This window comes from Artemia sp. Qi Xiang Cuo, chromosome 17 (genome assembly GCF_049724085.1).
Source record: "Artemia sp. Qi Xiang Cuo chromosome 17, ASM4972408v1, whole genome shotgun sequence".
Classification (NCBI taxonomy): domain Eukaryota; kingdom Metazoa; phylum Arthropoda; class Branchiopoda; order Anostraca; family Artemiidae; genus Artemia; species Artemia sp. Qi Xiang Cuo.
Window position 1 is genome coordinate 46818991 of NC_142810.1, and position 25365 is coordinate 46844355.

The following is a 25365-nucleotide window of genomic DNA, read 5'->3' on the forward strand; positions in this document are numbered from 1 at the left end:
TTGTATTTTATATAATGTAGTTGCAAAACACAGTGAAGAGTCATATTAAGAGGTTTTTTTGTGAACTTTTCTCCATCGAGAAGGCCCAGGGAAGGACGAATACGACACATAGTAAAAAAAGAAAAATTAAATACATATTAAAACAAATTGATAAGTGAGAAAAACTATGTTATTGAATTTCCAACGCAAAGCAGTCACTCCTCCAGCAGACCTAGCGTATGATGAGGCTCCTCCGAAAGGGGGAATTTATCTTCTGCTGTTAGCTTAGGTGCAGCATCTGCAAAGTGGTTTTTGTGAAGAGTATCGAACAGAAGTAAAAAATGTTGTCGAAGCACACTTTAGTGTTCGTATTTTCAAGAACACAAGTCTTTCAAAGCCACGTTTCTAATTCTAGGTGGTGGAAAGATATGACTCATGCCACTCTCTTGAAATGGCTAGAAATCATGAAAATATCTGGAGAGTCCAGCCTGAACCCAAATTTGGAAACCCATCTTAGTAGTTTTAGATGCCATATACTGCTTGAGACTCCTTCTTTCCTTGAACATATTTAAAAATGGGTGGATCTTGCAGTATCTTTAAACGTCAGTTCTCTTTTTTTTTTTACTGTTTATTGTTTCTTCAATTCATTTAAAAGTTAAAAAAAAAAAATATTAACCCCCAACGGAGACCAGAGCTCGTAAAGTTTGGTATATAATAGGTAGGACATGAAAAAGAGCAGAAAAAAGGCTTTATTTTTGAGAAGTAAAATGCAGACATTCTCTGATTTTTTGAACCTTTTTCGTAAAATATAGTAAGTAATCTGAGGAAGTCGAAGACTATTTGACAAGTAGTTTTCAATCTTCGTGCATGGGACATAGCCCTGGATCACAAGGCTTCCAACGTAGATGCGTTCTGTTGTTGTCATTTCGAATTCAAACCCTGCCTTTATCGATTTTTCGGCGTTACATTCCTTGACAATCATTTCAAAAATTTCGTCAGAAAGAAGTCCTTCAAAAAGTTAACAGGATCAGACTCCCTGTTGACATTGAGCAAAACCCAATCACTGCTAATGAAAGGTGAAACTGACTCTCCTATAGGATTATCGACATTAGCTCTCCAATTACGGGATCTAGCTTCTGCTGCTTATTGTTTTAATTAGTATTTTTAAGCTTTAGTTCTAGCTGAAATCATACTATCATAATAGGAGGGGGTGGTCTGTGATTGTCTAAGTGGAACTGATCTATGGGCTATAAAGCAGGAGGACAAAACATGGCTTGTGACAGTCAATGCTGACCTAGAGCCTATTGGGTGCTTCTGAAAATTTGGGTGGCGACGCTGGGATCGTCACTGGCTTGAAATTATGGATCCTGCCACCCTCGAGCGAAATCTCTGGAAAGAAACTTGTCGTCGTCTGCTGGGCGCCACGATGAGCCTGGATGTGGTTTGAACGTGCAACAAGTAAGTAAGATCAATGGGCTGCTAGATCTGCTTTACTGCAGCAGAAAAAGAAGTACATCTAGGCTTTTCCTTGTTCTGGTATAAGTTTTAGCTACAAATTTGTGTGGCAAGGTTCTGCTTGGTCAGTCCTTTGTATCTCTTGGGCTGCAATGTCTGGCTGCAACTTTCTCTTGTATGTTTTCTCTTACATATCACTGAACTCGACTCCACGTCAAATAGGGTATCCATTTCTTGAGACGGAGGGTATGTGAGACAGTTGGTTAAATCTACTTGTACAGAACATCTCTCTGATTTTTTTTTTCTTTATTTTAGAAGTCATTGTATTTGATATTACTGTTGTTTTTAAGTGCCTTGTATTTTTGTCTTTTTTTTATAGCTCTTTCATTTTACATTTCTTGTACACAATTTTTTTTTAATATTATCGCTATTATATTCTTATTCTTTTTAATAAAAACTCTATAGAAAGCTGGTACTATTTTTATTTTGTAGTCCTCATTTTTGCTAATACAAATTTAACCTTTCCTATTTTATGGGCTGTGTCGTCACATGGGGACACTCAGAAAATAGATTGCTCACTTGTAATAAATAATCACAAGTTAAAAAAGATTATTCTAACACACTTCTAAGAAGTTGATTTATCATTAAAAATCAACATCCCCATCTTTAGGATAGCAGTTATAAAATAACGGAAAAGTTGAGTTACCTTTCAAATCCTTATGGAAACTAAAGTCAAAACGCTATACTAAATTCGCCGCAAAAACACAGAACTTATTAGGGAGATGCCTCTTCGTGGACGTATTGGCTAGCAGATGGCATAACGAAAGTCGTGATTAGAGCTCAAGAGTGTGTATTGTGTATATAGGGTGTTACAAGTAACTGTCCTCTAAACTGACTGGCGTGTAGGAGTTAAACCCTGTTTCTTACCCAAAAAAGATAATAAATTTTAAATTTGTTTATTTGTAAATGCAGACAGCACATAAATACAGTTAATATAGTTTTGGAGTAGATGTTGGCATCGTTGAAAGGAGATGTGGGATTAATAAAAAAAAATAGCAGTCTGTTTATTTATGATGCTTTGGCATTTATTTATTATAAGTTAATTATTATAAGTATTATAAGTATTAACATATATTTATTTCAAATTAAAATATTTCAGGAGGAGAAGACGAATTTTATCCATCAGAACCTCCAGCTTCCAATCTAGCTGGTGTTGGTAGCACCTTCAACCCAAAAGACTTCTTCCCAAAGTGGGCTAAAACTTCTAACCTACGGAAATCCTTTGAAATCGATATTCACAACACAAACGAAAGTTTCTGTGATAATATAGGCAGTGATGATAATGGTAACAGTGCAACTGAATTAAATATATCAAACGAGGTCACTCGAGAAACAAGCCTGCAAACCAGGTTAGAAGAAAAACAGGAAGCACGTGATATTGCTATTAACAGTGCATTAAAAGAGACCCTTTTGAATAGTGAGCCCATTGAAGATGGCGACACTAATCGATTAGTTCTAAAAGAAACTCCAATTGGTTGTTATACGAATAATGATATGGACAATACTGTCGATGGTAATGAAATATTTAATAGAATCAGGCATTCTCAAGATGGCGACACAGATTCAGGGTCTATTGAACAAACTCTGATGCGAATTGAAAAGAATCGTTACGCTGGCAGCATGATTTATGGAAAGCCTATTAAAACTGAGTCTTTTGAAGACGACCAGACGAGTTCAGTTGTAAATGATACCAGTTTAATTAATGCTAGTAATTACGTAAGCAGTGACAGTTCTAGTAAATCTGTTAATAAGTTTGATCAGAATAATTCCGATTTCTTTCGTGATAACGATAGTTATTTGGCGATAAAAAATACCAGTTTAAGAAACACTAGCTTCAGTAAGAGAGAAAGTGAATACTTTAGTGAGTATAGTGATGGAGCAGCTGTTAGGAATAGTGAGACGCTTAATCAGCCAGAAAGGGAATCGCTACCCAATTTAGGAAATTCAACGAATAATGATTTTACAGCGAGCATTTCAGAAGAGAAAGAATATCTTAAACATTTAAAACTAAATAGCTCCAGTGATTTCGTAACTGATAGTGATGACAGTGTTGACATAACTAAATTTTTGAGTTAATGTTTTCTGAAATTGATTAAGACAATTTGTGATTGGATAGCATATTTGGGATCTTTTTCGTTATACGTATATCACTATTTAAAATGTATTTCTTAGTGGCCTTCTAATTGCCTCCATCGTTGTTTCTACCTACACGATAAGCAAAGCTCAAACCGACACGCACCCTCTTAAAGCTCCACACACTGGATTGACCAGTCAATGGTCAGTACCCATTCTTTGCTCGTTTGTAAGGTCGTATCTAGGGAGGGGGAGTTTACTGGTTTTGAACTCTCCCCCGTCACCTGAATTTTTTTTCTGACTCGTAAAACAAGTAACAAAAATGTAGATAAACAAACTTCTGATGCGACTTTTCAAGTTTTTATGTTCCCCCCCCCCCCTCCTGAAAAAAAAATCCTGAGTACGGCCTTGCTCGTTGCAGTTTCTTGTTATTGTATTATGAACCTCTTGGTCTTGCTTACAACTTGAATATTTAGTATAGTTGGTCAATGAGGCTATATAAAACTGTTTGATATATAAAATTATAACATAACATACTAAGATATTGGGTAAATAAGGCTTAAAAGATTAAATATTAGATTAAATTTCAAGCTTAAGTATCTGTTATGTGTAAGGATGTGGCATATAAAACTATTCTTAAAAAAAGCTTAAACATTGATATTTTTGGTGAATAAGATTCGAAAAATTAAACGCTATTTAAAAAAATACAACTTGAATATTGGGTAAATAATTCTTAAAAAATTAAATATTTGATTAAAATTGAAATATTAAATATTGGATGTATAAAACCATATGGTATATAAAACTATAAAAAAATTAAATATTTGGTAAATAAGGATTAAAAAATGAAATATTAGATTAAAAATTTCAAGCTTAAATATTTATTATATGAAAAGATGTGGTTTATAAAACTGTGGTAAACAAAACTTAAACATTTGGTGTTTTTGGTGAATAAAACTTGAAAAATAAAACATTATTTAAAAAAAAAACGCTTAAATCTTTGGTATATATACAAAGAAATAACAAAAAGATGTTTAGAAGTGGTACGCGTATAACGGAAATGGTCCTTGTTATTTTAAATTCGTTTCGCCAGTGTGTAGCAGTATTTATTTAATCTTGATTGATTTCCAAGAATTTTAATTGGCAAATTAATTTGTAGAAACTTCCAAATGAAAGTACACTTTAAGAGCAAAGTTAAAAACAAGTGAAGGTCTGTAGTTTGAGATGTTATTTATCTATTTAGAAATGTACATTGACGAAATTAGAGCACAGATGAATGCTTTGGTCATTTTGAAGAATTTCTATACCCTAAAATTTCAAAATCCATGAGCGACAGAATTACTTCAAATAATTCTTCTGAATTAAAATTTCATCTCCCCTGTTTCTATTTCAATCACATATAAGAAATTAATCAGAGTCTATTTCCAACAATTTTTCTGAATCCAAATTTAAAATCTTGATTTTAATCGTTTCAGTTTCATTATTTTTTTCCATTAGTTTCGTTAGTTTTGTTTAATTATTATTTTTTTCATTATTTTAATTTCTTTTCTGTCTTTGACTGCCTCGTTGAAATATTGAATAAACTTAATGAAGATTGGGTTTCTCATTACGGGAGCAAATAACTGGCCATAGTAATTTCGCTGATTTATGCGTTATACGCATGCATTAGATTCCTAACGAAAAATGACATACAATACCAAACAGGTATATAGGGCAGAACTCTTTCACTTGGCTTAACTACCCTCCTTAATATGTCTGAAAGTGATGTTTACCCTATGTAAGATTTATTTGAGGAGGGAGGGTATTTATGGAAGGGACACGAGTTGTTAAAAGGTAAATTATATAGAAAATATAAGAAATTATATTTTGAGGAAAGTCGGACAGATCTATGCCACAAGGCACGTAAGCAAAAACTTATTTCGGGAAGTGAGGAACTGATCAAAACTGTGAATTGTATAAAAGAGTGCAATGAACCGTGGGATTTTGGTAGGGTTAGAGAGGTGTTATTGTTATTTTCTTAAATATTCATAGCCCTTAAGTGCATGCTTATCAAGGTCTCCTTTGAGTTGTATGGTTTCAATGACTCTGCGTCGGTGAAGCCTCGCGAGGCTTCCTAGTTAAATATATAAATAACTAACAGGGCACGTTTTTTAATCTTTTCCGTTGCTTAATTTTTTAAGGAATTGACCAATTTAGATTTTGAATAAGATAGTTGGTCTATACAGACAAAGTGGACTTGGAAGAAATATTTTATAAATTATTCTGCCATGTCTAGAAACAAAAATGCTTCAATATCGTCCGATTGTTTATATTCCATAGGCAACCTTTCTTAACTCCCACTCCCTCGCTGACCGGTAATGCTTAAAGAAACTTTTGATGTTTGTTTTTTGCCGTCGGTGGGCGACAGCAACTTGGTTTAAAGTACGAGTTTGATTTTTGATAATTCAATGTCAATTTTTCGTTAGGTTACATATGACGTGTGACTTTTCGTTACTGTAACGTATGACGTGAAGAGAGTAAACTTCAGTACCTCTAAAATATTATAACGGCATTTTTTCAATACTTTGATTGAACTAATGATCTATCTGGAAGAAAAATCAATGAATTAAATAATGCTATTTTCCACCTGTCTACCTCTGATTCCACACAGTTTTTAAGAAAAAAATGTCTGGCTACAAGATATAAATTCAGTGCCTATGGATGTTGCCAGAAGTCGTCACAATTTGTAAAGTTGGACAGACTAGGCGTTTCAAGCATGCTTACATAACCGATAACCTTGCTTCGATGCACCAAAGGCAACGTTTCCTTGGCAAGTATTTTAAGTTGGTCTAGCGTGGAAACTCAAAACAAAATAGTTTGGAATGTCGAGCAATTAACGGTTATGTTTAGCGAGATCGGGTGGGTATAAACCACTGAAGCAAGTATTTCTTCGAATCCAAAGTTAAAAAAATTCAGTTTGTGTAGTGAAACTTAAAAAATTAAAATGGACTTATAAAATACGGCTATTTTTAAGTTTTACGGCCATCTTATTGTTATTTTAATATTTTAATGGCTAACGCTACGTCTCTCCCAACCTCTGAATTCACTTTTACGTAGCTTTCAGGCCGAAACGTAGAAATTCTTACACTTGTGATTTCCCATAGCTGAGTATTCACACTAAACTATTTGCGCTTCAGGCAACCAAAACCGAATAAGCAAAAACTACAATATTGTCTACCCCCCCCCCCCCCCAAAGCAATATTTTCATCACGAAACAAATAAGAGTTCCACATAGAGATAGGTCCTTTTATTAGACAGTGAAAAAAAAATATATACAAAAGCTATTACTGTATTATCTGTAGTAATCATTATCTGTAGAATTACTAAAGTATTTAAAATTAAAACAAACTATATTTATACTGAATAAAATAATCCCTTCCGGGTCACAGCAAGTTTCCGTCTTAGAAAAGGCAGTGTGGTCTTGGAAAAAATACCAGTATTTCATCATTTACCAGCTGAAAAAAAAAAAATCAACATCACATGACAGTGATAGTTCTGGTAATGACGCCGTCAGAAAACAATAAATGAAATAGGAATTTCGTCATCGGAATCATACACGTACGTGGTTAATAATACATCTATTAAAACATAACATATGTGTACATAAACATATGTTTTTTTATATTATAAAATGTCTAAAATGTGCCTATAGATATGATACGTCTATGGTCTCTATGGTCATCTATGGTACATCTATGATTGAATTTCAACTTCAATTGGGGTTTTCTGAGGACGTCATTGTCAGAACCAACGCTGGACTTTGTGTTTAAGCCACTTTGAAAGGAGAGTAGTTTCGTCATAAAGTCCAGCTATATGAAATTTTAAGCTTAGAAATTTTTATGTTTTGGCCTGGAAGTTCCATCAGTCCCTCCCCCCCCTTCCAACTTAAAAATCCAGTACTCCACTTCTGTCAAACTTTATTGAATTTAAATTACTGTTCAGTAGGTATTCTTATCCTGGATTGATACCGTTCATTTCATAACGGCATCGATGTTGCTGATTTGTATTTCTCTTCTTGACGTTTTCAAATACATAGGCTAATCTAATATATTTCATTGTGTAATTTCCTTTTATAAATGTTCATTCCGTATTGAAGCTGCCTTTTTGCAGGGTTGCCACATTATAATGTTTGTAACTTGTAGCTATTTAATTAAAATTGGTGCATAAAGATTGTACCAGCTGATTAGATTAGGCTTTCGTTTCGCTACTGAAGTTCCTTTATTGTGGCGACCCTGATTTTAACATTACTTGTCTAGTTTTTGCAACTGCCTTTGTAGTTTGGTAGTTGCCTTTGTTTAACTAGTGGTTGTGATGTTTAGTTGTTTTTCCAGTGTTGTAAAATTCCTCCTCGAATTGCACGATAATATTCAGATATTTGGACCATAAAATCTTACTATGGGAAAAACTTGTGTCATGTATTTTCAATGAAGTCCAGTGAAAATACTGCATATATTTGTTGTAAATAATTTTTGCTGAAATCGAGTCGCTTTAAATTGAAACTGGAAACAAGAAGAAGTCCTCCAGTCATATGTATACTCAGGCTTAGCAGGGATAGGGGGAGGAGGTATATACCTAACGCTTGATTTTTTCTCGAGATAGTATGGAATTTCTTGGAGTCTTGTTCTCCCCGTATGGTTCTTTGCTCCTCGATAAACCGTGGTCGAAGATTCGTCCTAATGTTAAAGTCGAAGAGGTTTGAAGAGGTTGAATAAACCGTGGTCGAATTGAATAAACCTTCGAATAAACCGTGGTCGAAGAGCCGTCCTAATGTTAAAGTCGAAGAGGATTGAAGAGGTTCGAAGAGGTTGACAACCTTACAAAGATAATCTTATTAGTATTTGATATTTTGAGTTTAATACCTTTTTCGGTTTTACTTTATCTCTTTTTCTTATCTCAAACAATATTTAAACTATACCTATTTTTATTCTATATTTAAGTTAGTTTAGATTTTAAAATAGCAATTTTAAGTAGTCTGAAGCAATTGTTTAATATATTTTAAAGTACAATTTTTCAAATTTGTTTTCAATCAGAATAAAAACGTCTAAAAAGAATGTATTAAGAATTTGGCAAAGGGATTGAGGTGTTCCAAACACAGAAGGCGGGATGATAGAATAGCAGTGTCATTTTAGCATGTGGCATGTAAAATAACAAATCATTTCAAGAACAGTGGAAAAATGGAAAATTTTTACTTGAATACTTTTTCTCACTAGAACAAACTCATTTAACGCTAATTATGTCCCATTCACGGATTTCTCATTCGAAAACATTAACACCATAAGTGCATATATGTCAGATTTTTGGCAAGAAGGGTAAAGGGTTTTTCGTATGGGGATTTGATGGGAGGGGGTCTGTTGACCAATCTCGTCTGGAGGGCTCGCCCTTAAAGTTTTATTGTCCTTATAATTCCTATTAATTAATTAATTTATTTATTTATAACCCACAAATGAATATTAGAAATGACACTGCGGAGTAAATACAAAAAAAAATAATAATAAATAATAATAATAACATCAATACGAAAACAAACAAAAAACAACAAAAACACAATTTAACCCATATCACGATGAAAAAAGCCAACTAGGGGGTCGGTGAAAGAAACAGCATTACAAGTACTCGTAATCATATTAGCAGCCAGACTGACCAGTCACGCGCAAGCATCAATGACGCTATAACGGGATATGATATTTCTATTTCTGAAACGGCCGGGTAAATACATCAGATATTTACAGTATCTAAAGTAACCCCTTCTATATGGAGCTCAGATTTGCTAGCTAATCTTGAAGGCCTTGGTGGAAAAGAGGCGTCCATCTTTTCTGACTTATGAAAAACAATGGTTCAACCAATGGTTTTATATTTAAATGGTTCAACCAAAACCAACCCAAGGACCCTCAAGGGAAATACAGGAAAAGCAGTTTGAAATTTGGACCTAACATGTATTTTTGGAATATCGTCCCCTCTAGAAAGTTTTGACCCCTCTCCCTCTTCCCTCTTCGTAAGGATCTGAGCCTTGTGCGTACTATTACAATAACGCCATTGCAACCACTAGTAGGCTTTCTATTTTTATATTATTCCGTAGTGGATTTAAATGTAGAGACATTGTGTCTAATATATGTTACAGTCATATGATATCCCGTTCATTCATAGAGAAATCACCTGAACCCAAATTCTATATTTTGATCTCTATTTTATTTTACGTGAAATGGGGTCACAATTATGTTTACCTTATTTTTACTGTAACACCAGCTAACCTACGACAGTAGCTTGAACACCGATCCTAACCCAGAAACGCTGAAACACAAAACCAGGTCAAACCAGTGAGGGCTTGAGTTCCAGAAAAATGTTTAAGATAGGTGCGTTAGACAGAGCCTTAAACAGACCAATGAGTATTGGTAACTTGTGTGAGTGGGAACCGGCGCTAGTGCCAACAAAAACAAACTATCAACGCCATCTAACGTTTGGTGATATTGGGCATTTTTTAGTGTAATAACAAGAAAAATTAATTTAATTTGTTTAATTGGTAAAATAATAAGTATCTAATCTCAGTTCCCGATAGAAAAATTAAACCTTGAAGAAAATGCCAGGTGTGAACAATCCGACAAATGTCAAGTGCGGTTGCATGAAGAATGCGACAAACCCAAAAGCCTTCATGCCAAGAACAAAATTGTGGGCACTAAATTAGTTTATTCCATGTGTCTTCTCAGTTAGGTGTAGATACAGTGGGGTTCCTAGGGTTGGTGGAGCTCGCGGTAAAATTAATTACAGCACCCCCTTCCCCACTCCAATATAAGTAAAAAAAAAGGTGAATCCAGTGAAAAATCTCATCAAAGTGGGCAATCCCTCAGCTGTGTTGCCCCCTAGCTGCGGTGCAAAGGGACAGATGACCCAGTTACCCCTTCTCCTTGAATAACTCTGTGTAAATATATCAGTATATTTGACAGCTCGGTGTGACACACTAATTGACTGATTGTTGTGACGCAAAACTTTTTACTTTGGGGCCAAGTCACATCTTAATCCATCAGGCCTGTAGTAAATACTACAGAAACATAAATAATAAGGGACAAAAAAGTAAAATTTCTTGCAAAAGTCCTTATCACTTTTGTCATGCAGTACAATAAAAGAAATCAGGGGGTATATAGGGTATTTTTCTACCGTAATCTAGGTATTTAAAATCAAGTTTGTTGATGAAATGCTTACCAGAAATGCAGAATTTAATTACGACTCTTGAAAATGGAATTTGATAAAACATATCCAGTAGGAATAGTTTGAGGATGAAAAAATATATCGAGGTCTAGAAACGATGTCATTCTATGATCCCCATTGCTCTACAGTAGTATTTCCCAGCTGATTTTGGGTTTTTTAGTATAATTTGCTATTTATACTATATTTTGTGTGTATATAACATCTTTTATGCAATGCATGACGTCATTGCAATACTATCATGTATCTTTTTTGCTCTTTAAATGCATATGAAAGTGACGTCATTTACATGATTTTTTATTATTATTATTATTAAGGCTCTGGGGTATGGTCAGCCCATGGTTGCACTGCCTGCGCAGGATCCACAAAAATATTGCCATACCCCACTGGTGGGGCCTGTGCCACACGTTGGGAATCGTGGCTCTACAGTCATATTATCAACTATCCGACACATGGCATAATCTGGGCGTGGCATAGCCCATCACGATTCCAAATTGTATATTAGTTGACGATAGAATATGTTAGTTGACGATCCTTGGTCAAATTGTTTTGAAGGGGGAGCTAACGGATTTTAAGCCCTGTCTTCGTTCCCTTTTTTCATGCAACGTTGGCTACGTCAAGATTTTACTTATTTAACACACACAAAATATACAAAAAAGAGATGCAACACAAAAGTAACATAAAAAAAAAAACACAAACCTTCAAACAGAGCCAACAGGGAGATATGGTCGAAAAGAAGCTATGCTCGAAGGCTGCATATTATCAATAAATAATTTTAACCCCCCCCCCCAAAAAAAAAAGAAAAAAATAATAATAAAAACAACGGGAAAAAGGACAGTCCTAAAACATGGCAACTTAGGGAAGGAAATGGACAAAGGGGAAAAGGCGGCTATCCCAGCGTGGCAAATTCACAAACCCGCAAAAAATTCCAATATAAAATAAAACCATCATCAATGATAAATAATATCTTCTGTTTTTTTTTTTTTTCTTAAAAGAAAGTGGCAATTAATTTTTTTTTAATTTAATCTTTAATTTAAGCTTATATGCTAGAAAAGAGATCTGAGATCTTATTGTAAATATAGCTCTTTCATAATTCATTGAGGGAAGTCTATCCATCAGAATGGGTATCTAACCCGGGATCATTCAAAATGGGGTGGTTCTTGCAGCACCCCACATGGCCATCGCTTTCTGATTAAATCCAATGAAGGTGCGGCCTTATCGACCGATTTATTAGCCTCTTATTACATAACCCTAATTTTTGAGTTTAGTTTTGAAAACCAAATAAGTGTTCACAGAAAAAAATTGAAATTATACTTTGTAAGAATTGCAGGCACTTGATCAGATTTGTTCTATTGTGGCAGATAACAGTTGAGTATCAACCATATTTTGCTGTCTGTTCAATATGTCATTAAAGAGCAGGCTAAAACCCAAAACTACACGAAACCCTTCCACAAGGTTCTAAGGCCATAATATAATGCAGGAGAAGAGGAAAAATAAAGACACTTTAATAATACTAAAACAAAACGATAAAGGAGAGAAAAATACAGAAAATAAACAAATATAAGAAGAAGAAAATAATGACAAGACGAGAAAGCTACTCTATTCCTTCTACGCTAGCATAAAGGCAAAGAATACAGAATCAACGCATTTTCACCAGCACATCAATTCTAATGAATAACCAATAGCACCATATGAAGCTGGAAATCCAAAATGTTGTTTCAAAATTAGGATGCGTTAGATTGCTAAGTAAATATAATGTACATTTATGAATGGAATGATGTATGTACGAACTAAGGGTCTAGCTGTGTTCGATTATTGGGCACATTAAATCTGATAATCAATACTGTAAACGATTTATGTGCACGTAAACAGTTTATTTGCAGAAGGGATCAGTCAGGCCGGGATTTACCAATAGGCCCGGGCCTAGGGGCGCACAATATCAGGGGGTGCGATAAATTATCACTCAGTGATTTTTTTTCTTAACAAAAATTGAACTGCTGTTATTTATCGTTAAAGCGTCAGATTCACTGCACCGCCGTGCTGCCTATTCACAGAAAGTGATTTTAAAACTGAGAGTTCAGTATCACCTCTCCAATTCATTACTTTTGGCTCATCAGTTGGGCTCTGTTCAGTGCTTCCACTATCCCTGAATTTTCGAGAATTTCTCCAAAAATCTCGCAAAAACGGAGCAGCAAAAACGCTTGGGCCTAGAAGCGTCAAAACTTTATATCTGGCCCTGGGAACAGTAAATCTGACTATAATTTTTTCCTATTATTGTTCCCATTGTTCCCACTATTGGGAACAGTAAATCTAATTATAAATGCTGTAAACAATTTATGGGCATGTAAACCATTTTATTTGTATTAGGGAACAGTAAATCTGATTATAGATACTGTAAACAATTTATGTGCATTTAACCGTTGAATTGTAGTAGGATAATCATTAAATTTACTATGTAACAAAATTTGATATCTATTATAGTTGTAAAAGTATAGTGTATGGAGTGAAATCAGCTGCGTTTTTTATGGTTTATTTATTATTGTTATGGTGGAATCACTTGCTGAATAAAGCAAATTTTCTCTTCGATTTCCTTCTCTCTATTCTCAGAGCGCTTTTTTTCCTCTAATTTCAGTTGTTGTCGCTTTTACTTTGCTATTGCTTAATGCTAGGAATTTCAGTGTAGTACTTTTGCCTATCAGCAAATCCGGAAGCATTGACAAAACCCGTTCACAATGAGATTTTACTGAGATTTAGCTAGCGCTAATCTGAACCAATCAGTTTGTCATAAATTTTCTGATTGGTTAGAAACTTCAATAACATTCGTACTGGCTCAAATTGGTGCTAGCTAAATCTTGATATTAACAAAAATTCCATTGTGAATAGGCCTTAAGCTTTACTAAGAGGCTAGCTTCAAAGTTTCGTGAGGCACAGCTGTAACGGTTAATCATTTGTATTTTCGGTTTGACTATTCTGGTTCAATTAGTGAATCCTTATTATTTCCCCTTTTCCAGATCATCATTGACCACAACAATTGTATGATTAACTCAGGTGGACAAAAAATAAATAAATATAGTTGTCAGACCAAGTTGTCAAATCCAAGTTTATTTGATCTACTTCCTCCTTTTCAAAAGTCCCATTCATAATCTTCAGTAATCTATCTCCACCTTCGCAACCACTATATTTCAAAAAACCACCTTTTAGTCTTTTTATATACCCTTTACCCTTTCTTCTTTCTTCTTATATACCCTTTCCTGAACATTTTTCACGGTTTACCACATTCTCAAAATACTATGCCCATTTCTCTTTAACTCTTTCCTTACCACTAATTGTTGCCCCCTTCCTATCTTTAACTGGGACAAGTCCAAATTGACTACTCACTTTCAGCTTATTAACATGCCATTACAATATTTTTCTATTATGCCGTCTGGATGCATCTTCCAAATCTTCAGCAACTATATCTATGGCCTTTACTTCACTCCTCCTTAATTCATGCTTTAACCCTTGACAGGCCACTATATTAACGAATACTAGGAAAAATCTTCAACACCTCCCATGCAATCTCTAGGTCAGACTATTGATAAAAAAAAATGTATAATCTTTCAATAACTTTATCAATCTTTCAATAGCCCTATGTGATGTTTCATGCTTTATCAAAGCAAAACATAGAATTTCTTGAAACAAAAAAGTTCTTTCTTATTAAAATTATTCAACAACATTGTTCGTTTAATTATACCTTCATCAACACTACCCACATCATGGGAGTCAAATTCTAGAAGTGACACGGGAATCGTGGGTGAAGCACTCTCACAGAGATTCAGATGTTCTAGCGATAGAGAAGTATTTGAAGTTCCCATTAGGGTTTTTGCAGCACATGTTGAAGGACCTTCAACACCTACGATAACAAACAAAAATAACAAGGAAAAGAAACCCTAAACTACTATAAAAATACAATTTCAATAAATTACTCAGCCACATTGCAGCTCCAAAATCCAAGAAAGCAACAAAAACAGATCGCAAAACTTAAACGGGAGGTAACATGAGAGCATCGAACGAACTCAAGAGTGATAATGTAAAGATTATATCAATAAGTTTTAGTGATTACCTCCTTTTTCACTAATTTTAAAATTAAAAAAGCGTTCATCTGTTAAGAAAGAGATATTTACAATTGGTCAAACTTTAGTTCAAATGAACAAGATATATAAGACATTGTTTGTTCCCAGCAGGGCAGTTTCCAAGAGTTTGTTTTTGTTTGCCGAATTTTTGAGCTAGACAACAGCAGATAAAAAACAAAAAAATAGCCACAAATACTGACCTCTTCATTTATCTGTTTGGAGTTAGCCATAGCAGTAGCCTACATTAAAATCAATTTATTTCAAGTTTTTTCCCTTTAATATGAGTTCTGATTGGGATATAATTTCTTTTGATGTTATAAGAAATAAAAACATAGCTCAAGGTAAAAATTGTTTTTAATAAAGTGCAAATTATGTTCTGATCTTTAAAAGCCCCGCAGGACCTTAGCCCTACTCTTCTTTGTGGTAGTTTCTCCTCGTTTTGAGTTTCACTTGGTTATCAATTGTAGTTTTAGTTCGTTTTGGATTTTGTTTATTTTTAGTCAGTGATTTATGGTAGTTCTTTACTTAAAAAATTATTGTACTTTATTTGTGCTGCCCTTTTATTTTCTTTGAAAAGGTTTTAAAATTAAAATTTGTTTGTCTCCTAAGCTTGAAGCTGTTCCTTTGACTACTTTTCCCAGCATTGCAGAACCATTTAAATTGGTAGCTGAACCCAGGAATGAAGGTATGCTTCAAATAATTGGTTTTGTAGAATTAGGAATATTTCATATAAAAAAACTAGCACACTGAAGTTTCAGTGACCTTGAGGTGGAGGTGTGGATAAGGAAGGGGCAATCCCCCTCCTGAAAGGAATAAATCCTGCTCATTTTGGAGTTTAATGTTATTTTTTACTTTCATAATATCAGCGTAGATCAGAAATGTATCCAGAAATCACAAGGGATTAGACATCAATTTCACATTTTTGATGCGTTTTTAATGTTTCTATTGTCCGCCTCCTCTTTCCCCCAAAAATACCTTCGCTTGAAAATACCTTTCTGCTGGGAAACATTTTCACCGAGGGAAGGGGGGTGAGTAACGGGATGATTTTAAAAAAAAAATTAAATTAGTCTTTTCAAAATGAGTGTACAAAAAAATTACCCGAGATCATCCATAAGAAATTTTCCAGCTAGAATAGAAGTGTCTTGAAAAAATTTCCCTGGAGGGGGGGGATTTTTACGTGAAAACAACTTTTCATGGTGGAATTTTTCCGTGGGTAAAGGAAATTTAAGGAATCTTTCATGGAGGGGAGGGAAGCCGGTTTTCCGGTGTTATTTAATAGCAATCAGAAATTAAATTAAAAAAAGTTTCTTCAGCTGAAATTAAGGAGCAACATCAAAATTTAAACGGACAGAAATTTTTACTTATGTGAAAAGGGTTGCCCCCTCCTCAAGACTGCTCTTTACGCTAAAGGTTTGACTTTTTTTACTAATTCTTTAAGAACGACTCCTCAAACACAATGGTCGTTTAATAGGAATAATAAGTTTTTTTTTTATTTTTCGATCATCTGTTATGAAAGTTTGGTGACTTCAGAGTGGGGAGAGGGGATGGTGCCTGAAACCACCTCGAGGGAGCCGGATTTTCCGGCATAATCTGATTAACAATCAGAAATTAAAAAAAAAAAAAATAAGGTTTTTTCAACTTAAAGTACGGAACAACATTGAAAAACACAAAAATTTGTCCCTATATGAAAGGAGCTGCCCCCTCCAAATCTCTTGCTCAATAAACCAACGGTTCTATTTCTTTGACAAAGCTTTTTATTTTAATTGAACGGCCCTTATTTTTATGAAGTCTTTCTTAAAGAATTCGGAAAAAATCAAACTTTAGCGTAAAGAGAGAGGGGTTTAAGAGGGTGAAGGCCCCTCAAATATTGAAAAATTTGTTTATTTAAAGTTTTAATGTAGGTCCTTAATTTTAATTGAAACACTTGTTTCTTCTATTTAATTCCATAAAAGGATTCCTGTATTAAAATAAACGTCACATCATTAACACAAGATTCTGATTCATGGATAATTCTTCTGGGCTGGGTCTGTTTTGGTGGGGGCTTTCAGGCTGAAAAATATCTTCCTATTTAATGTATCTGCCATGGGTTGCCTCTTCATAGTAGCATAATATTTATAGGCATGAATGTATAATGAGTCGGAGCTAATAGGCTTGAGACTGTCTATTCAGGATTTTTACTCTTTTCGATAGAAGAGCATCGCTAAGTGCTGAAAACCATGTTGTAACAAAAAATAGGCCCAGGATTATGCAAAGCCGTCCTTCATACTAGAGGTCCCTGGGACTTTTTGCTGTCCGGCTTTAAGCCAGCTTCAGCGTTTCAGTTCAGACTTGAGAAGATATATTGGTCCCCGTCCTGCATTGCTATCCGGAACCATTGCTTTTCCTGAGGCCAAAATGATTTCAGTGATTTATAGAACATGAAAATTCAAACTTTCGGAATGGTTTTGACGTTAAAAAATAATTATCGTATCGATATTTTGACTGACGAATTCAGACGATTTGAACTGGACTTGTTAAGAGTTCCAGAAACTCATATCCAAGGGGTAAGAAGCGTGACATTAGATGATATAGAATTTGTTTAATCAGGCAGGAAGGATGGGGTACATAGACATGGAGTAGGGCTCATGATGAATAAGGAAGCTAATAAGTCTTGTTTAGGCTGGTATGGTATTAATAATATGAATACTATTTGTTCATTTTCAAACAGTTTGTGGTAACGAACTGTAAGTAAGGAGCGACCCGGCTCAACAGTAATCGAAACTCTAAAAAACGGAATTTTGATAGCAATAGATACATAAAAGAATCATATTTTTATGCTAATTTCAAGTTTAGTCTTACCTATCAAAAATTACGAGCCTGAGAAAATTTGCCTTATTTTCGAAAAAAAGTGGAGAACACCCCCTAAAAGTCGTAGAATCTTATTGAAAATTATACCATCAAATTCAGCGTATCAGAGAACTCTACTGTAGAGGTTTCAAGCTCCTATCAGCAAAAATGTGGAATTCTGTTGTTTTTTTTTGTTTTTTTTTGCTAGAAGAAAGACCACGGATGTGTGTTTATTTGTTTTTTTGTTTGTTTGTTGTTTTTTTTCAGGGGTGATTGTATCAACCTAGTGGTCCTAAAATATCGGGGGAGGGCTCATTCAAATGGAAATTAAAAGTTCTAGTGCCATTTTTAAGTGACAGAAAATGAATGGCATATAGGCCCCCTACCACGCTCATTTTTTTCCAAAAGTCACCCGATCAAAATTTTGAGATACCCTTTTTGTTCAACAGGGTCGCAAAATTTAATTACTGTCTTTGACGATGACTTTAATCCCCACAGTCCCCGGGGGGAGGTCTGAACGTTGTGAACTTTGCCCAATTTTGACATATAGTATTGGTTATTGGGAAGTATTAATTAAAAACTTTTTCCACAAAATAAGTTTTTCAAAGAAAAGTAAAGAACTCCATTAAACAAAAAATTAGCAAAACTACAACCAAAAAATCTACCAAGCGTGAAACTACCACAAATCAGCATCGATAAATAAATGAAACCCAAAACGAGCAGAAATTACAATAAATAACCGAGTCAAACTCCAAAAGAGCAGAATTTAACATAAGTTGGGCTCAAAACCCCTATGCCATCCCAAGGCCAGATCATAATTTGCACTTTAATGAAAAAAAATAAATGTTTTTACTTTTATAACTTTAATAAATCAAATAATATTAAGATTTTGATTACTAAATATCAGTATATGTATATTAAACTGACAATGCTCATTCATTTGTATTTTATTCAGTAAAGTGCAAATTATGTTCTGGTTTTGGAAAGGCTTTGGGGTTTTGAGCCCAAGTTAAGCTAATTTCTGCTTGTTTTGAGTTTGACTCGGTTATTTATTGTAATTTCTGTTCGTTTTGGGTTTCATTTATTTATCGACGCTGATTTTTGGTAGTTTCACGCTTGGCAGATTATTTGATTTTTATTTTTGCTCATTTTTTGTTTAATGGAATTCTTTACTTTTCTTTGAAAAACTTGTTTTTTGGAAAAAGTTTTTTTTTATTAATTTTCTGTTCGTTTTATATTGACATAATCTTTTCGGAGAAAAAAAAACAATACTTTAAATCTTTTCATATTTTAAGATTTTACATTTTTCCATTCTATTTGTATGCTGAACAACAATTTTCCGTAATATTTGGTACCAGACACCCTCTTACAAATATGGCCACAATTAGTAGTGTTTAAATAAGTTTCATACCTTCTCTAGTTGACATGAAATAAAAAACTGGATACCATTCGCAAAAAAAAATCTGTTTACTTTCTTTGATAGCTTGGATACACTTACGCTATATTGATTTGGTTAAATATTAAGAGAAGAAGCAGCCCCGAAAGTTCGAACATAATACCCTCAGTCGTTCTTGGGATACTGCTGAGATGCCTTATTGGGATTTAGCATTAACACAGTGCATTTGGATTTAATCTTATGGCAACATTTAGTTTTTAAACATAAAGTCAAATGAGAGGGTGGGCGTGGGAGGGGGATTAGTTTCCGTCCAATCACTTTCGACTATCAGTCCTTTTGAAGTTCTTTTTGAAGTTCCTACGACAACTCCTTTGATACGAAGTGCCCTGGTCTAAACAACAATAACAAGAACAAAATAATGCATTAAACCCATAAAGATCTTTACTATAAAAGTTTCAAGTCTCCCAAATACTTCTGACTATTAAAAACGGTACATAGCTTGTGAAATTTAAATTGAAAGAGCCTTGTTTAGCTTTTTAGACCAGTGCTTCCTATAATCAACTTATACGCCTCCGGGGGACACGTTACAAACCTTACCCTAAGGGCTGTGAGGGTGGTTGTCATCCTTTAAGACCTAATTTCCAGAACCTTCAACTACGTTATACAAAATGGCTATCTCAAAATTTTGATTGGATGTGTCTGGGGAAATGGTGGGCGTGAGAGGGGCGTTAGTCTTTCTCCAACCACTTTCAACTATTAAAAAAGGCACTAGCCCTTTTAATTTCCAATCAAATGAGCCCTTTCAAAGTTTCTACGACAACGCTTTCAATAAAAACCATATATATGCCCCCAGGGGATAACTTACAACCATCTCCCTGAGGGCGGGGTGGTGGGGTTGTCATCCTCAGAGATCTAATTTCAAGAACTTTCTACTACGTTGAAAAAAAGGGCTATCTGAAAATTTTGATTCGATGTGTTTGGGGGAATGGTGAGCGTGATAGAGGGGTTAGTTACCGTCTAATCACTTTCAACTATTAAAAAGGGCAGTATCCCTCTCAATTTCCAATTGAATGAGCCCCTTTTGAAGTTTTTACGACAACTCTATCATTAAAAACCTTATATGCCCCCTTGGAATAGCTTACAACCTTTGCCCTGGGGACTCTCGGGGGTTTGTCATCCTTAAATGCATAATTTCCAGAACTTTCAACTACGTTGAACAAAATGGTTATCTCTAAGCTTTGGTTGAATGTGTTTGGGGAAATGGAGGGCGTGAGAGGGGGTTAATTACTCTCCACTCACTTTCGACTATTGAAAAGGGCAATTTCAATTTCCAATCAACTGAGCCCTTTTTGAAATTTCTACAACAACTTTCTATATAAACCTTATATGCCCCCAGGGCACAAATTACAACCCTTGCACTGAAAGCTCTAATGGGGTTTTTATCCTAAAAGACCTAATTTCCAGAACTTTCGACTATGTTGAACAAAATGGATATCTCAAAATTTTGATTGGATGTGTTTGGGGAAATTGTGGGCATTAAAGGGGGTTAGTTGCCCATTTCAATAAAAACCTTATATGTCCCCAGGGTATAACTTATAACCCTTGCCCTGAAGACTATGGGGAGAGTGTCCTAATCAAAGGTATAATTTCCTGAAGTTTAAACTTCGTCGAACAAAATGGGCATCAAAAAATTTTGATCGGATATGTTTGGGGAAATGGTAGGCTTGGAAGGGGTGTTTGTTGCCTTCCAATCACTTTCGACTATTAAAAAGGGCACTAGCCATTTCAATTCCCAATCGAATGAGCCATTTTTGATGTTTCTACGACAACACGTTAAGTATAAACCTTAAAAACCCCTTGGGCATTACTTACGACCCTGACCCCGAGGGCTTTGGAGGAGTGTCCTCCTCAAAAATATAACTTCTATCTGGGAATCCACAACACTGATCAAAGAGGCTACCTAAAAATGTTGATTGGATGTGTTTGGGGAAAAGGTGGACGAGACAGGGGGGATAGTTGCCCTCCAATCACTTTCGACTATTAAAAAGGGCATTAGACCTTTGAATTTCCAATCGAATGAGCCCTTTTTCAAGTTTCTATGACAAAGATTTCAATAAAAACTTATATACCCCCAGGGCATAACTTATAACCCTTGCTTTGAAGACTGTGGGGGGAGTGTCCTGCTCAAAGGTATAATTTCCTGAACTTTAACTGCGCGGAACTAAATGGCTATGTCAAAATTTTGATTGGATGTGTTTGGGAAATGGTGGGCGTTGAAGGGGTGTTCAGTTGCTTCCAATTACTTTCGACTATTAAAAAGGGCCCAAGCCATTTCAATTTCTAATCAAATGAGCCCTTTTTGAAGTTTCTACAACAACGCGTTCTATAAAAACTTTATATGCCCCCAAGGCATAAATTACAACCCTTGTCCTGAGGGTGTCGTCCTCAAACACCTAATTTACAAAAGTTAAAACTACGTTGAATAAAATGGCAGCCTCAAAAATTTGGATAGGATGTGTTTGGGGGACTAATGAGCGTGGGGGGGGGGCGAGTTTACATTAAATCAATTTCAACTCTTGAAAAGGACACTAGTCCTTTGAATTTCCGATCGAATGAGCCTGTTTTGAAGTTTCTACAACAACGCCTTCTGTAAAACCCTTATATGCCCCCAGGCCATAACTTAAAACCCTTGCCCTGAGGGTTGTGAGGGAGTATCCTCCTAAAAACATATTTTCTATCTGGAAAACAACTATGCTGAACAAAATGGCTATCTCAAAATTTTGATTGGATGTGTTTTGGATAATGATGGGCGTGGGGAAGGGGGGCTAGTTGCCCTCCAATCACTTTCGACTATTAAAAGGGTACTAGCCCTTTGAATTTCCAATCGAATGAGCCTGTTTTCAAGTTTATACAACAATGTATTCTATAAAAACCTTATATACCTCCAGGGCATAACTTAAAACACTTGCCCTGAGGGGTGTGGGGGAGTGTCCTCCTCAAAACATATTTTCTATCTGGAAATCAACTAAGCTGAATCCAAAAATTTTGAAATTTTGATGGCTATCCCAAAATTTTGATTGGATGTATTTGGGGGAATGATGGGCGTGGGGGGGGGCTAGTCGCCCTCCAATCACTTTCGACTATTAAAAAGGGTACTAGCCCGTTGAATTTCCAATCGAATGAGCCTGTTTTGAAGTTACTAAGACAACACCTTCTATAAAAACCTTATATGCCCCCAGGGCAAAACTCAAAAGCCTTGCCCTGATGGTTGTGGGGGAGTGTCCTCCTCAAAAACACATTTTCTATCTGAAAATCAAGTATGCTGAACAAAATGGCTATCTCACAATTTTTTTTGGATATGTTTGGGGGAATTATAGGCATGGGGGAAGGGCTAAGTGCTTTCTGATCAGTGTCGAATATTGAGAATGGTACTAGCCGTTTAAATTTGCAATCGAATAAGCCTGCTTTTAAGTTTCTAAAATAACGTTTCCTATAAAAACCTTGATCACCCCCAGGGCATAACTTAAAACCCTTGTCCTGAGGGTTGTGAGGGAGTATCCTCCTCAAAAATATATTTTCTACCTGGAAAACAACCACGCTGAACAAAATGGCTATCTCAAAATTTTGATTGGATGTGTTTGGGGTAATGATGGGGGTAGGGGGGGGGGCTAGTTACCCTCCATAACTTTCGACTATTAAAAAGGGTACTGGCCCTTTGAATTTCCAATCGAATGAGCCTGTTTTGAAGTTTCAACAACAACGCCTTCTATAAAAACCGTATATGCCCCCAGGGCATAACTTAAAACCCTTGCCCTGAGGGTTGTGTGGGAGAGTCCTCCTCAAAAACATATTTTCTATCTGGAAATCAACTACGCTGAACAAAATAGCTAGCGCAAAATTTTGATTGAATGTGTTTGGGGGAATGATGGGCGTGGGGGGGCTAGTTGCCCTCCAATCACTTTCGACTATTATAAAGGGCACTAGCCCTCTGAATTTCCAATTGAATGAGCCTTTCTTGAAGTTTCTATGACAACGCCTTCTATAAAAACTTTATATGTCCCCAGGGTCTAACATAAAACCCTTGCCCTGAGGGTTGTGGGGGAGTGTCTTCCTCAAAAACATATTTTCTATCTGGAAATCAACTACGCTGAACAAAGTGGCTGTCTCACAATTTTTAGGGGATGTTTTTTGGGGACAGATGGGCGTGGGGGGGGGCTAGGTGCCCTCCAATCACTGTTGACTATTAAAAATGGCACTAGCCCATTCAGTTTCAAATCGATAGATCCTGTTTTGAAGTTTCTACGACAACGTCTTCTATAAAAATCTTATATGCCCCCAGGGCATACCTTTAAACCCTTGCCCTGAGGGTTGTGGGGGGGTGTCCTCCTCAAAACCATATTTTCTATCTGGAAATCAACTACGCTGAACAAAATGGCTATCCCAAAATTTTGATTGGATGTAATTGGGGGAATGATGAGTGATGGGGGGGGGCTAGATGCCCTCTAATCATTGTTGACTATTAAAAAGGGCACTAATCCTTCGAATTTCCACTTGAAGGAGTCGTTTTTGAAGTTTTTACAATAGCGCCTTCTATAAAAACCTTATATGCCCTCAGGGCATAACTTAAAAACACTTGCCCTGAGGGTTTTGGGGGAGTGTCCTCCTCAAAAACATATTTTCTATCTGGAAATCAACTATGCCGAACAAAATAGCTATCTCAAAATTTTAATGGGATGTGTTTGGGGGAATGATGGGCGTGGGGGAGGGGCTAGTTGCCCTCCAATCACTTTCGACTATTAAAGAGGGCACTAGCACTTTGAATTTCCAATCGAATGAGCCTTTTTTGAAGTTTCTAAGACTACACCTTCTATAAAAACCTTATATGCCCCCAGGGCATAACTCACAGCCCTTGCCCTGAGGGTTGTTTGGGAGTATCCTCCTCAAAAACACATTTTATATCTGGAAATCAACTACGCTGAACAAAATGGCTATCGCAAAATTTTTATTGAATGTGTTTGGGGGAATGATGGGCGTGGGGGGGGGAGGGGGGCTAGTTCCCCTTCAATCACTTTCGACTATTAAAAAGGTTCCTAGCCATTTGAATTTCCAATCGAATGAGTTTTATTTAGAAGTTTCTACAACAACACCTTCTATAAAAATCTTATGTGCCCCCAGGTCGTAACTTAAAACTATTGTCCTAGTGGCTGTTGACGAGTTTCAACCTAATAAACCTAATTTCCAACTGGAAATTCGTGACATTAACCAAAACAATATTCGAAAAATTTTGATTGGATTCATTCTGGAGAATTTTAGGCTGGAGGGGGCTAGTTGCCCTCCAATCACTTTCGACTATTATAAAGGGCACTAGCCCTTTGAATTTCCAATCGAATGACCCTGTTTTGAAGTTTCTACGACAGCACCTTCTATAAAAACCTTATATGCCCCCAGGGAATAACTTAAAACTCTTGCCCTAAGGATTGTGGAGGAGTGTCCTCCTCAAAAACATATTTTCTATCTGGAAATCAACTACGCTGAACAAAATGGCTATCTCAAAATTTTGATTGGATGTATTTGGGGGAATGATGGGCGTGGGTGGGGGGGGCTAGTTTCCCTCCAATCACTTTTGACTATTAAAAAGGGTACTAGCCCTTTGAATTTCCATTCGAATGAGCCTATTTTGAAGTTTCCACGACAACGCCTTCTTATATGCCCCCAGGGCATAACTTAAAACCCTTGCCTTAAGTGTTGTGGGGGAGTGTTCTCCTCGAAAACATATTTTCTATCTGGAAATCAACTACGCTGAACAAAATTGATATCTCAAAATTTTGATTGAATGTGTTTGGGGGAATGATGGGCGTGGGGGGTGCTAGTTGCCCTCCAATCACTTTCGACTATTAAAAAGGGAACTAGCCACCCCAATTTCCAATTGAATGAGCCCTTTTCGAAGTTTCTACGACAACTCCTTCGTTACGAAGTGCCCGGATATAAAGAACCAAAAAACAACACATTGTGCCCACATCGTTCTTTACTTAGGCAGCGCTAGCGCGCTGCCTATGATACAGAAATTTTCAGGAGGGATTTTTTCTGGTAGTAGGGGGATGGTCGTGTCGGGTGTTACGCGGGAGGATCTTTCCATGGGGGAAGAGACATTGTTATGAAGGGGGATTCAGATTTCTTAGCATTATTTCAAAAAAAAGATCAGAAATTAGATAAAAAAACAGGTTTTCA

At 35.9% G+C, this 25365-nt stretch overlaps 1 protein-coding gene across 1 annotated transcript in view; it reads left to right on the forward strand.

Annotated features, from left to right (window-relative positions):
* Nucleotides 1-14450, forward strand: part of LOC148942264 (uncharacterized) — a 109508-nt gene extending 95058 nt beyond the window's left edge. The window contains exon 11 of the mRNA XM_089103408.1: nt 2594-14450. Coding sequence (XP_088959534.1) covers nt 2594-3570 — 977 coding nt within the window. The 3' untranslated portion in view covers nt 3571-14450. The remainder of the gene's footprint in view (nt 1-2593) is intronic.
* The last annotated feature ends 10915 nt before the right edge of the window (nt 14451-25365 follow it).